Source organism: Oncorhynchus masou, chromosome 24 (assembly GCF_036934945.1).
Source record: "Oncorhynchus masou masou isolate Uvic2021 chromosome 24, UVic_Omas_1.1, whole genome shotgun sequence".
Lineage (NCBI taxonomy): Eukaryota > Metazoa > Chordata > Actinopteri > Salmoniformes > Salmonidae > Oncorhynchus > Oncorhynchus masou.
Window position 1 is genome coordinate 80,917,286 of NC_088235.1, and position 12,508 is coordinate 80,929,793.

General features: G+C 45.5%; 1 protein-coding gene across 3 annotated transcripts in view; it reads right to left on the reverse strand.

Annotated features, from left to right (window-relative positions):
• Nucleotides 1-987: 987 nt before the first annotated feature.
• dot1l (DOT1-like histone H3K79 methyltransferase) overlaps nt 988-12,508 on the reverse strand; it is a 28,575-nt gene continuing 17,054 nt past the window's right edge. For 2 of the 3 annotated variants that reach the window (XM_064935163.1, XM_064935164.1), the window contains exons 19-28: nt 12,306-12,431; nt 11,721-12,130; nt 10,342-10,447; nt 10,071-10,220; nt 9,674-9,716; nt 9,014-9,573; nt 7,794-7,996; nt 7,617-7,690; nt 6,818-7,489; nt 5,555-6,111 (exon numbers count right to left, since the gene is read on the reverse strand). In XM_064935163.1, coding sequence (XP_064791235.1) covers nt 5,558-6,111; nt 6,818-7,489; nt 7,617-7,690; nt 7,794-7,996; nt 9,014-9,573; nt 9,674-9,716; nt 10,071-10,220; nt 10,342-10,447; nt 11,721-12,130; nt 12,306-12,431 — 2,898 coding nt within the window. In that variant the 3' untranslated portion in view covers nt 5,555-5,557. Of the gene's footprint in view, nt 5,109-5,554; nt 6,112-6,817; nt 7,490-7,616; nt 7,691-7,793; nt 7,997-9,013; nt 9,574-9,673; nt 9,717-10,070; nt 10,221-10,341; nt 10,448-11,720; nt 12,131-12,305; nt 12,432-12,508 lie in introns of those variants that run through there. The other variant, XM_064935165.1, reaches the window with a different exon arrangement.

The following is a 12,508-nucleotide window of genomic DNA, read 5'->3' on the forward strand; positions in this document are numbered from 1 at the left end:
AGCCAAAACAGGTATATTTGACTAAAACATGCTAATTTCACACCTTCCGTAGGAACACTTTACAGATTTCCAAAATAATAAATACAAGAAAATGCTTAGGAAACTTGGGGGCAAAAATTCGGCCCACCAGTTCCCCCCCCCCCCAATACACAAACAGATATTGGAATGTTCTTCATAAAAGTAGCCATTTGTGATGCAATTCTAAGGATGCGATTGCAAATTGACGATTGATTACAGACACGTTGGCTTTAAAAAGTTCTCTCAGCAGGTATTGGACAAAGTACAGTGGATGGAATATGGATGTGCTGCATGCCAGATAGATACAGAAGAAGTGTTGCTAAATAAGAGTTCTTGACGGATTAAAGGATCTATGGACAGACTATGAGATGCTGCTGTTGAGACTTCTCGGGTTGAAAAGTGCCTCACGGCCTTGGTTTCATGGAGAAATCCAACAGCTGCAGCTTTGTTTTGCACACGATCAAGGTCGTTCAGTTCAGTCTGTCCTGCTTGGTGGACAACAGCGCCAAGTGATAAAGTCAAGGATTCACAAATCATCCACTAAAAATTACAAGAATTGTTTATCATTTCTAAATGGCTTGAAAACATGCACGTAACATCACAGAACACTATTTCAGAGAGTATTCATAAAGATGACGTTGAATGTTGAATTATTCCCCAATAGTGGACATTTTGGACATAAATGTGTATTCCCCACTAAAGACCGAACTGAAGAACAATTCTCAAAACACTACTGTCCATCTTTGGTCAAAACCATAAGCCTAGCTTTATTACAGAATGTACCAGAACTACTATAATGATAGTAGAAAAATGACACTCATCCCACCCCTACATAGTCTGAATCCTTCACTGAAAACAAACTAAAATATCATGCACTATATACAAATCCTACAATTTTTTAAATAAAAAGCATAAATAAAATCACCTTTTTCAGCAGAATATCACCAATAAGCAGAGATGCAAATTAAATACTTTGAAACCATTTTATTAATAATTATCATAAAAAGGCAAATAAACAAAAGCAAATTTAAATTTGTCATTACACATCTAAGATAATAGCACCAACACCAGACAAGAGTTCCCATGACAGCCCAAGGCGTTTTGAAACGTGGGTTTGCTGTTATTGCACCTCAAACCTGCCCTTAGTTCTCCTGATCCACATAGAGTTAAAATTCAGTCCAACTACACAGCGTTCTCCCTATGTAGGGATCACAACACTTAAAAAAAAGGACATTAATTCCTTTTCAGAGGGAGTGAGACGAGGCATTTGTGAGAGTGTAAGAATAGGATTTTCCACGACGTTAGACCAGTCGAACACAAAGCTGCAATCTTTTGCTGGAGTGGCTGGATGTGTGCGACAGTGAGAAATTGAGGAGACAAACATACATCTTCGAGGAAGTTTGTCAACTCCAAGCACCAATATGATTTTTCAAGTTACATCAAAATATAAGAGAGGTCCCTGGTCCTGAGTTAGGGAAAGAGATAATGAAGTCACAGTTTATAGATAAGTGTGACGTATACAGTAGTGTTATATCGTTTCAAGATATCTGCTACGTTCCTGAGTGAGACCTTTGGCAGGATTCAGAGTCTTGTTATGTGAAACAGTCTTAATTGTAAAGTTAGAGCAGTATACTGCACTACGGTATTAAATATGTATCCAAATTTGCCAGAGATCATGTGTACTTCTTTAGGGGACATATTTAAAATGGGGTACGTCGAAGTAACAATATTCACTACACAATATTATTCTCTCTCCCACACACATTGCCACTCCAGCCAACTTGGAAGTATATTTTCAGACGGGACATTAATAATAAGTCAACAAGCGAGCTTGTGTTGAATTTTATTAAACCTTTTCCCTCCTCTAGCACAACAGGAGAGGACGTGTATTAATCAGTAGCTGCATTTTCCTTGTTTTAAGTGTAGGAGAGCACCGTACTGTCTGTCTAAGAGTATTCCAATTTGATCTGAATCTTATGTCATAATAAAAGCATAATTGATACCAACTGCAATTATATCAAACAAAAAAAAAGAATGAAAACATCAACAATAACAGTAATTACAAAAGACCTGTCAGTGCTGATAACGGGGGACTAGCTTCTCTGGTCATGACCGACATGAGCAAATCATTGTCCTCATTCCTGATTGCAAAGCACTGTTGTCTACTGGACAACATTGTGACTGTAAAGCTGTGATGTCTTATTTCTCCTCAAAGATACAGATGAAACAAACAAAACAATGAAGATAAATTAATATCCTGCTTCACATCCTCAATTAGTAAGGACTGGCAAATGACAATCAGATCAAAATGGAGCCTGGTTGTTGCAAACCCACGTAACACATACTAGTTATTCTACTAACAGTTATATTGGAACAATTAACTTGTAATTACAACAGATGTATTATGCTCATACTATGGGAAGGAGGCAACTTTAAGACACCCTAGGACAGGCAGAATTTAAAGATGAGTTTTGGCTTTTGAATGCACCCAGAACCTTATCTGAAATCAGTTTGTATGGTTGAAACAGCACCTTTTCTAGTTTAAAATATATTATTTTACAATGACTGAAAGACATGTTGTTTCACAGAGTAGAAGTTTCTCTTTAAAAAGCATGAAGTAAATCTGATTTACAATCCATAACAAATCAAGACAGTCTAGTTGCAGCACAAATCTCTCCCTCTGTATGTGTTAACCACATAATAGTACAAGCAGAGTTTCCCTGTGTATATCAGAGGAGACGGTGCCATGTGACTGGCATGCCCTCATTGACACTGAACAGTCATGGTGTTTCACTCACTCTATTAAGGCCCTGATTTAAACAACTCCGCACTGCTGTTTCCCTTGGGTCCAAGCCCAACCTGTTTGACAGGCTTGTAGATGTGGGTCACACATCAGCACCAAATAAAGAAAAAAAAACATACAAATATAATACCCCAAAATCAATTTAGGCATTTCTTATTCACCTACACACCATTCTTAACACAAACGTATCTGTACAAAACACAGCGTCACATGCATTTACAAATAGTCCTGAACAATTTGCAAGTTTCTGAAAGCAAAAGGGTGTTTCGCAGTATGCCAAAAAAACACTGTGAAAAATCACATCTAATGAGAGCGTTACCTGTTTTCATAACTCTGAGTCAGCCGTAGGTTGAAGATAGCTTTATCAAATCGTGCAGTGTCTACAGTTGTACGCTAGGCGTAAAACAATTCAATTGGATAATTGCATTTTAAATACGAGAAAGAATGCCAGAAAATAGCATTTAAAATGTCCCTGTGGACAAGCACCAAGTATTGACAGTTATTGATGTTCTTAATATTGTATAAATAATATTAGGCACAGTCCAGAGTTATACAGATTGTAGCACCATTGTTTTCAGACTGTGAGTCAAGTACACACTTAAACCTATTGCATTCTACACTGTTACACATGTTTCAGGAAAACAAAAACACAACTTTACAAAATGGAGAAACTTGACAGCATAAATATAATAATCTAAATTATACACAATTATACAGTCAGAGAATGTCTCTTATTCACAGTACAATACTGTTTACAAAAATGAAAAAGAAAATCCAATCAAAAGCTGTGAAAATGGCCCAGTAGTTTTTGTTAGTCATGCATTTCCCAGTGTGTGAGCGGTGTTTGTATATCAGTGTGTGCAAGTTGAAGTGGCTGCAGAAAGCGCCACTACAGTGTTAGTGGCCAAAAGGTGACACGTACAGAAAGCATTTCTACCCTGTGAACTCAGTGAGATATGACTCCAGAGACTTGCCTGAATACAACACAAACAACATGAGTCCCAAAATTACACCTGCATTTTCATCATATCAGTGTTTCGGCAGGGATATAAAAACATAACAAAGAAGCTTAGATTAAGAGTAGTTGAGATTCCTACTTGTGAAGAATGCACATTGCGTTGCGGGTGCCTACGCCCCTAGCACTCCAGCTGGCTCTAGAAGTAGTGATTATAAATGGACTGTCTCAGTAACTGAATCCTGTTTCCGCTTTCTATCCTCCAGTCCTTCTGCTGTTCACATCATGCATGTGTTGACGCACAGCTCAGCCGGCAACACTTAGGTGAATGAGAACCTCTGGGCCGACCATTTCATGTCCAGACACGAACGTTATTCACATAAATGATCCTTTGACTTGACACGGACCATAATTACACCAATATAACTAAGAACCTTTTACTCTGGGCTGATGGCTGACTATAGTGCTGTCAGGGACATTGTCACAGGGTACACCGATATGTTACCCAGTGCATTTGAACAAACAGCTTCCCCCTGTTTTATACTTAGCTAAAAGCTAATGTGTTCAAATTATATTTCATTCACTGAACAAATGACCAGGGTTCAAGGTTAGGTAGCAGGGTGCACAGCTGCATGGTCCCTAGTCCTGATCAGAGCTGGGCTAGACTGGTCTAGCGTGTGTGTGATGGTGTGCGTGGAGGGTGAGGTCTAACATAGCACCCAGTGGTCAGATAATGACAGAAGAGGAGAGTGCAGTCTACTAGGATGACAGACCCACACAAATCTCCCACTGTACACACTGTCTGCCTTTACTAATATAACGGCATCAGTGATATGTAAAACTACACTGCTGACTGACTTCTTCTGTAGTCAAATGTGTGAATTGAGTCTTTAACAAATAACTATTGTATATTTAGTAAGTCTTATTAGCACCACGTTACATGGTGACAGTGATGTACCTTTACAAGTTACTGCCATGGAAACAGTGCGTTTCATGTGTCACTATAATGTTAAGAGTAGGCAGCATACCAATTCATTAAGGATGGGATGAACACAACCCAGTGATTACTATCAGCCTCAACCCACAACACAAACACCCCCGTGACCGCTCAACTCTGCTCAGGACGCCATGCTGCGAGTATGTGTCAGCGTGAGTTGCCGAAGCAGTGTGTGTATGTGTGCTCAGCTCTGTGTGTGTGTGTGTGTGTGTTGAGTCCCAGTACAGTGGCGGTTTAGCAGGCTTAGGAGCACGAGTGAGATAGTATTGTCCATTGGTCCACACCTGTCCATTTGCATAGGTTACGTTGGGTTGAGGTAGATATTCTTCAGTTACCTGCCAGGCAGAGGAAAGAGCCAGGGTCAAAACCAAATGCTGGCAATTAGCATATATAAAAGCAGGACAGGAGACTGCTCCTGAAGAGTGGATATGTCAGAGTTAAAAAGCACCAAAAATAAATGTTTAGATTATAACAACAGGTATTGTTATGATTTATTCACAAACCTACAATAATGATAAATGCCATTTAGCAGACGCTTTTATCCAAAGCCAATTTTCTCCAAAGCTACTTTTAGCCAAAGCGTCAAGCATCATACATTTTTCGTATGGGTGGCCCCAGCGGGAAAGAGGAGTATAACTCACCTTGTTAGAACTGAATAGCAGCTTTGGAAGCACAGGAAAACCAGGTTGTCTGTGTGTCTCTCCCTACCAGTCTCTTCCTCTTATCCCTCTGATTGACACACACCCCCCCTACCACAGCCCCCACCCGCCCCTCACCCTATGCCCTATCTAGGCCGGGAGCCAGGGTGCTGAGAGGATGACGTGTAGGAAGCAGGCAAGCCCAGAGTCCTCCACATGCTGACCCCACCTCCTGAGCTACTGGCCTGGGTTGGAGGGGGCAGATGAGGGGGGTAGTGCACTGTGAAGCTACGAGAGGAAGGTGAAGAAGAGGGGGAGACAGAAGCAGAGGAGGAGGAGACCGAGAGAGAGGAGGACTGTACTCTCTGTTGCTGGAGAGAAGAGGGGAAGGCCTCAGAGCGAGACGAGGGACTGGGGTCAGATGACGAGATTGAGGAGGAGGAGACGTTGAGATATGGTGGTGGAGGAGGAAGGGAGAGCGTGGGAGGTGGAGGGGTGTGCAGCACTGTTTGGGTGCGGCTGTGCTGGGAATGGGAGAGGGAGGAGGATACAGAGGCCAGGAAGGAGGAGCCTGACTGGGGGGCAGGATGTTGGTGCTGCTGGGAGGAGAGACTGAGCAGAGAGCTGAGGCCTCCTGAGGCTGGCAGCGCAGCCCCAAACTGATGGGAGGACACTGAGGGCACCACGTGGTGAAACATGCCTGTGGATTAAACAGCGAGAGACGGAGAGATGGGGGAGGACACAGAGAGAGAGACACTCAGCCAGGATTTGTATAGCGCCAAGCGAGTCTTACAGACAGGCACACAGAAAGCAGACAGAGACATGTCACTATAAAAGGGTCGACTGAATCAGCTGTTATAGACCAAAGGCCGTTCCTCTGAAATTAACTAAATGTTTTGTGCAAATAGTGAAACGTCTCTGAATTACACACACATGACCAGCAGCATTAACACCAACACCCAAAGAAAATGCAGATCAAGTTCCTTTAATTAATTACTAATCACTGTAATTTGTAAATACTTCAGAGTATTACAGTATAGCTAACCAACACAGACAATTGTAGGCTATATCACAGTATACAGATTGAAGGGCATTATCCATGGCCAAGTATATCATTCTTAAGATCTGCTCTCTTCAAAATGTTAGGCATTTTCCAAGGGTGTCCAACTCAGCATCTGTTCAGCCAGTCCATGGCAAAGCAAAGCAGCAAGGGCGTTCAGACAGGCAGCAGGACAGGGCTCCCACTTACCTGTGTCCATCAGTAGGCCTCTCCGATTGACTTCCTCTGTACCACTGTCTAACACACCCAATCTGAGGACTCTGATCTCAGTCTACCCCAAACCATACCCAATAGTGCTGCTGAAGGGAAGGAGACTGGTTAGAGTGGGTGTGTCAGTGGGCCTCACCTGCCAGCCCAGCGCTGGAGAAGCTCCCCAGGGAAGAGTGTCCGTTGACCAGGCGCGGGGCCCCGCTCACAGAGGTTCCGGACGGCTGGGTTCCGAACAGGGACTGGAGGACAGAGGCGCCCCCAAGGGGGAACTGGGCCCCCAAGTAATGTCCAACAGAGGCCCCTGAGGCTGAAGATACAGGGATGCCCCCTACCTTGCCGCTCAGAATACCCCCGCTGACGGCTGCAGAGATGAAGAGATTCTGGCTGTTGCCCATGCTGCTGGATGTCTTCAGCTCCCACTCACCCCGGGGCTTCTGTTTGGGCATGGCCTGCCTCTCAGAGCTGCTTCCTCCCTGGGCCCCTGCTCCCGGCCGGCCCCCAGACTCCTGGCTAAGGAAGGGGTTAAGGGGGATGTCCTGAAACCCTGAGGGCTCGCCCCCGGCCCCCTCGGACCCCCTCCTCTGCTGCTGCGGTTTGTGATCAGAGTCTGAGTCCGTACCCGTGCCCAGGCCCCGCGGCTCTCTCCCTGTGCCAAAGGGTGAGCCCCCCTGCCTCACCTCGGACAGGGGCTGCTTGAGGTCGGAGATGGGGGAGAAGGTGGATTTCCACTTGCTGTTGGATGAGGAGGAAGATGAAGAGGAGACCTCACTTCCTGTGCTGTTACTGCTGCTGCCTCCTGACTTCCTTCCTGTTAACCCAATAGAGAATTGTATTTTATTTTAAAAAGAGCACAAGAAAAAGCACAGTAGATAGCTGACAGTGATATCATGTTAATTATGCAGGCTTCAGCAGTCACATTTTGGGACGTTCCTTACCGCGCTCCCTGTCCCCTGGTCTGCCTGGTCCATCTCTGCTCTCCAAGGAAATAGTGGCAATCTTCCTTTCAATTCTAAAACAAGACAAATTCAAGAATATTCAACTTCAAAACGTACTGTTCTGTAGAAATGAGTGTGCAACCACATGTTATTTTTTTGCTTCACCGTTTACTATACCTTGAGCTGGAGCTGTCCGCGGGGTAGCCAGAGTCGTCATCAGAGCTGGGTGCGGAGGAGTAGCATCCTGAGCCATTCATCACCAGAGGGCGTTCTCGCTTCAATACAGGGGGCTGGTCCATGTCTGGACCACAGGGGCTACATCCAGACTGCTCCGGGGAAGAGATGGCAGCGATCTCCAGAGGCTGGTTAATGTTGTTCACCTGACACGACAAACACAGAAAACAGGGTTAGCCCTTTCCCCCCCCCACCTTTATTTAACCAGGTAGGCTAGTTGAGAACAAGTTCTCATTTAACTGCGACCTGGGCAAGATAAAGCAACGCAGTGTGACACAGACAACAACACAGAGTTACACATGGAGTAAACAATAAACAAGCCAATAACACAAACAAGTCAATGACACAGTAGAAAAAAAAGAAAGTCTATATACAGTGTACGCAAAATGCATGAGGAGGAAGGAAATAAATAGGCCATAGGAGCGAATAATTACAATTTAGCAGATTAACATTGGAGTGATAAATGAGCCCAAGCCCAGGGTTTCCCAAACTCGGTCCTCGGGACCCCAAGTGTGGCACGTTTTGGTTTTTGCCCTAACACTACACAGCTGATTCAAATAACCAACCATCTTTGATCATTTGAATCAGCAAAAAAAAACTAAATGCGTCCCCATTCAAGTCCCAAGGACCGAGTTCGGGAAACCCTGCCCTAACCCTAAAGCTACAATATGTAACTTTTTGGTCGACCTGACAAAATTCACAAAGAAATATGAGTTATAGATCTGTCATTCTCAAAGAAAACAAGTCTAAGAAGCGGTAGATCTGTTCTATGTGCACTACCTCTATGCTTCCGTTTTTAAGTTTTGTTTTTGCATCTTACTTTCGGTTTTGTACACCAGCTTCAATAAGCTGAAAAAAACATTTTTGGTTATGGAAAAGATACTTCACAGTGGTTTGGATGGTACAATTATTGTTCTATACTTCCTTGTTTTGTCACAAACTGAAATTAGGCGAACTTAGAATTTTAGAAACCAAGAATTGGTGGAGAGATTTGTACATTGTGCATATTTAGCCTACAGTTAAACTATGTATTCAGTAGGGCCTAGATATTAAGGAATCAAACAACTCTTGTAGCAAGTACTGCACTGCAACCAACTTAGCCATTGAAGCCGTGTACCACGTTTTAAAGAACAGGGAAGCAACCTGAACGTAGCTTGACTCACCATGGAGTTGATGTTGAGTGGGGATCCTGATGGGTGATTGGTGGAGCTGAGCCCAGGAAAGGACTTCCTCTTTGGGGAGCCACTGGCAGGTTGAGCCCCTGTTGAGCTTCGCTTCCTCCTCCCACGCTTGCGTTCCTCCTGAGACCCATGGCCGTGAGAGTTTGTGTGTTGGGAGCCCGGCGAGTGGTGGTGGTTGTTGTGGTTACTGTGGCTACCTAGGTGATGCTGGCTCTGTCTGGCCGAGCCGAGGCGGAGGCGAGAAGCGGCGCCCCCAGAGGAGGAGGAAGACGATGAAGAGGAAGAAGAGAAGAACATGCGGCGTCTGGACTCGCTGTCCTGGGGCTCAGAGTCAGACTCGCCCTGGCGCTCGGCCCTGTCCTCAGGGAGGATTCTGGGGGTGCCGTCGGCATACTGGAGGACCCCTCCGGTGCTGAGGGGGGGGCTGTGGCCTTGTGTTGGTCCCATTGGAGGGGCACCATGAGGGGGAGGGGAGGGGGCAGCCCCATCCTGTTCCTCAGAGTGAGAGCCTCCGTTCATCAGCCCTAAGCTAGAGGAGTACCCTGAAGAAGGACAGAGGGGGTTGGACACTGGTCAGTCATGATATGTCTCAACACATGCAGGATTCAATGGATGATATAGAGTGTATTTGGGACTACTTACCGTTGGTCTGGCCTGTCTGGGACACAGGACTCGGTGTGCTCCTCTACAAAAACAAACACGGAGCGCTTGAATCAACACAGTGGTTTATTACAGCAAACAGGACGTTACTACCCAGTCGGAAAGCTACCTGTAGCCCTACCATTCTCTAAGCCAATGGTTCCCAAAGTCAGTCGGCCTTTCAACTTACTTTGGAAAGTTGTAATCGTAGAATGCACAAGGTGCAACTTCGAAATTGGATAGTGAATCAACAGTTTCCCTCGTGTCATGTCAGTCATTGCAGACCTTCGTGAGCTACAGTATTTATAACTTGTCAGAAATATCCAGATCAACTGTCCAGAGTGTAAAAGTTTGGGAACCACTGCTCTAAGCCAGAGTTATAGGAGCCATATGTACCCACCAGTCTCTCTGCTCGGCTGGGCAACACCACACTGGCCAGGGGGATGCTAACGGGGAGTTTGCTGGGGTGCACTGTGCTGAGGGGGATACTGATGGGCAGGCTGGTGATGGCTTCACCCGGACCCCCTGCTGGACTCTTCTCCTTTCCCCCCTGGACATCACACACACAATCACACACACGAGGACTAGTCAGACAGACTGAGTACATACTGTGTGTGAGTCAACAGGGTAGGCTGTGTGTCAGTGTGTGGACAGAGAGGACAGACAGTTACCCTCTCAGCACTCCTGAGTATGTTGTTCTGCTGACTGTCTGATGAGTTGGGAGACAGGCAGCTCAGTTTAGCGCCTAGTGGAGAGGTGATGGCACCCATATCCCCCCTGCAGGAGTAGAAAAACAGTCAGGAATAGTGTCCTCAACATACATGGAACACATCTCGATGTTTTCAGGACAATCTACTATGTCAGTCTGTTGATAACTAACCTGAGACTAGAGTCCTGCATCGGGTCGGATACCCACGGTTCCTCGCGGTTGATCCGAAAAAAAAAAAAAAAAATCAGCTGGCGGGTGGAATGAAAACATTCTTTCAACCAGCGGGTCGGCTCGCGGTTCAGAACAATTATATTGAGTTTAACGTTTTAAATCAAGATAATACTTTTTTGGAGCTTGTTCTGTTAAATTGTGTCTGGTGAATTCAATTAGGCTATGTGAGTGGTGAGGCAGACAAAGCCCAGGCTACCAGCCACGCAGCGAGAGAGTGGAGCAGGAACTGTCCATTTGTTGTGTGGTGCTGAAACGTTCCGAATTTGTCCACGTGCAGAGAGCAATGTATCGTGCCACACAACGATACATTGGCAAGTTTATTTCCCGGACTCCTAGCTCACGGGAAAATGGTTAACGTAACAGGAGAAATAAAAATAAAGGTTATGATGAATACACCATCGTGGAAACAGGTGCTTCACGAGTGAAATCCTCGGTTTTAGAAGGCTTTTGGAGTCATTGTGGACAAGGAGGACAACAACCCAGTAGATGGATGCACAGCCTGCAAAAGTGCAAGCAGGTGTTTGTTAACAATAATTCAGTTAATTGTCAGTTAATTATTACATAAATTCAGGCTTTCGTGCATTTAGACCATACGCAGGAAAATTTACACCTGTGCGGCTGGTGATAGTTTGAGTTGCCAATAGCCCACTAAATAAATGTAGCCTATTTGATTCTGGGAAATATTCATTTAAGTTTCAATTCAACTACTTGATTATCGAAACAATACTCAATGTAAAGGTATTGTTTTGTTGGCTATAGACTTACATTAGATTAGGTATAAGGAGGTTACTTAGAAAGCTCTTTTTCAAAGCGATTTGAGTTGTCAATGTGCCGCATCGCATTGTGCATAGTTTCCTTTTATAAACCTTTTTAATAGACATAAATAGACACAAATGAATTCATGCAGGGAATGGGAATTCTCTACAACTCTGTTAGTTGTCGATGTTATTTTGGCGGGTCACGGATCGCTTCTCGGAACAATTCTACGCGGATGGGTCAGGTTGCGGAGAAAAATCTGTCCTGATGTCGGATATCGGGTGAGGCTCCGAATTGATGTGGCCAGCGCGGGGCGGGTGCGGCTCCAAAAAATGGACCCGTGCAGGACTCTACCTGAGACCAGTGAAGCCCAAGCCTCTGAAGTGTGCAGTACTAGAGTCCTGGTTCAGGTGTCTGCGCAGGGCGATCTTGGCAGGGGAGAAGCGGGTGTAGTCAGGGAGGGGGTGACCAAGCTGCCTGTGCCGGGCGTCCGGGGTGGGGGGCACAATCTCGTGGTCAGGCAAGATGGGCAGGTAGCGGGAGAGGAGCTCTCCCTTGGTGGCCCTCCTGTCGAAGCAGGGCGAGGCGGTGCCGGTGATGGACAGTTCGGGGCTGAGGCCGGCCACGACCAGGCTCAGTTTGGGGGTGTCGTGGTCCAGGGTAGGGAGGCCCTTACGGTAAGGGGAATCCTCACAGGGACTGTAGGACTTGAGCTGGAGCAGCTCCTGTTGTCTCTGACTCTTCTCCAGCTCCACGATGCTGATCTGAGAACCAACACCAGGGGGAGCCGTTACACCAGGTAAGGAATAGGAAGGAACATCACTTTGCTAACAAAAACTATGCTTCACAACAACAGTAGATGACCGATTCCTCCACTATTTCTAAGTTTTGTCGGTAGAGATAGGTGGAACAGAGAGGAAGGGGCACAGAGGTGTGTACCTGTAGCTCGAGACAGTGCCGCTGTTTTTCGGAGATCTGTCTGCGTAGGGCCTGCTTCTCCTTCAGCAGGCTCTCAAGACACAGAGAGCTCCAGTCCAGCTTCAGCTCTTCACACCGAGACTTCAACTGAAACAGACCGTTATAGTTAGTGAGTTACAAGTCTCTGGCTATATGTCTGACAGAATGCCCAAAACGCAGATCAA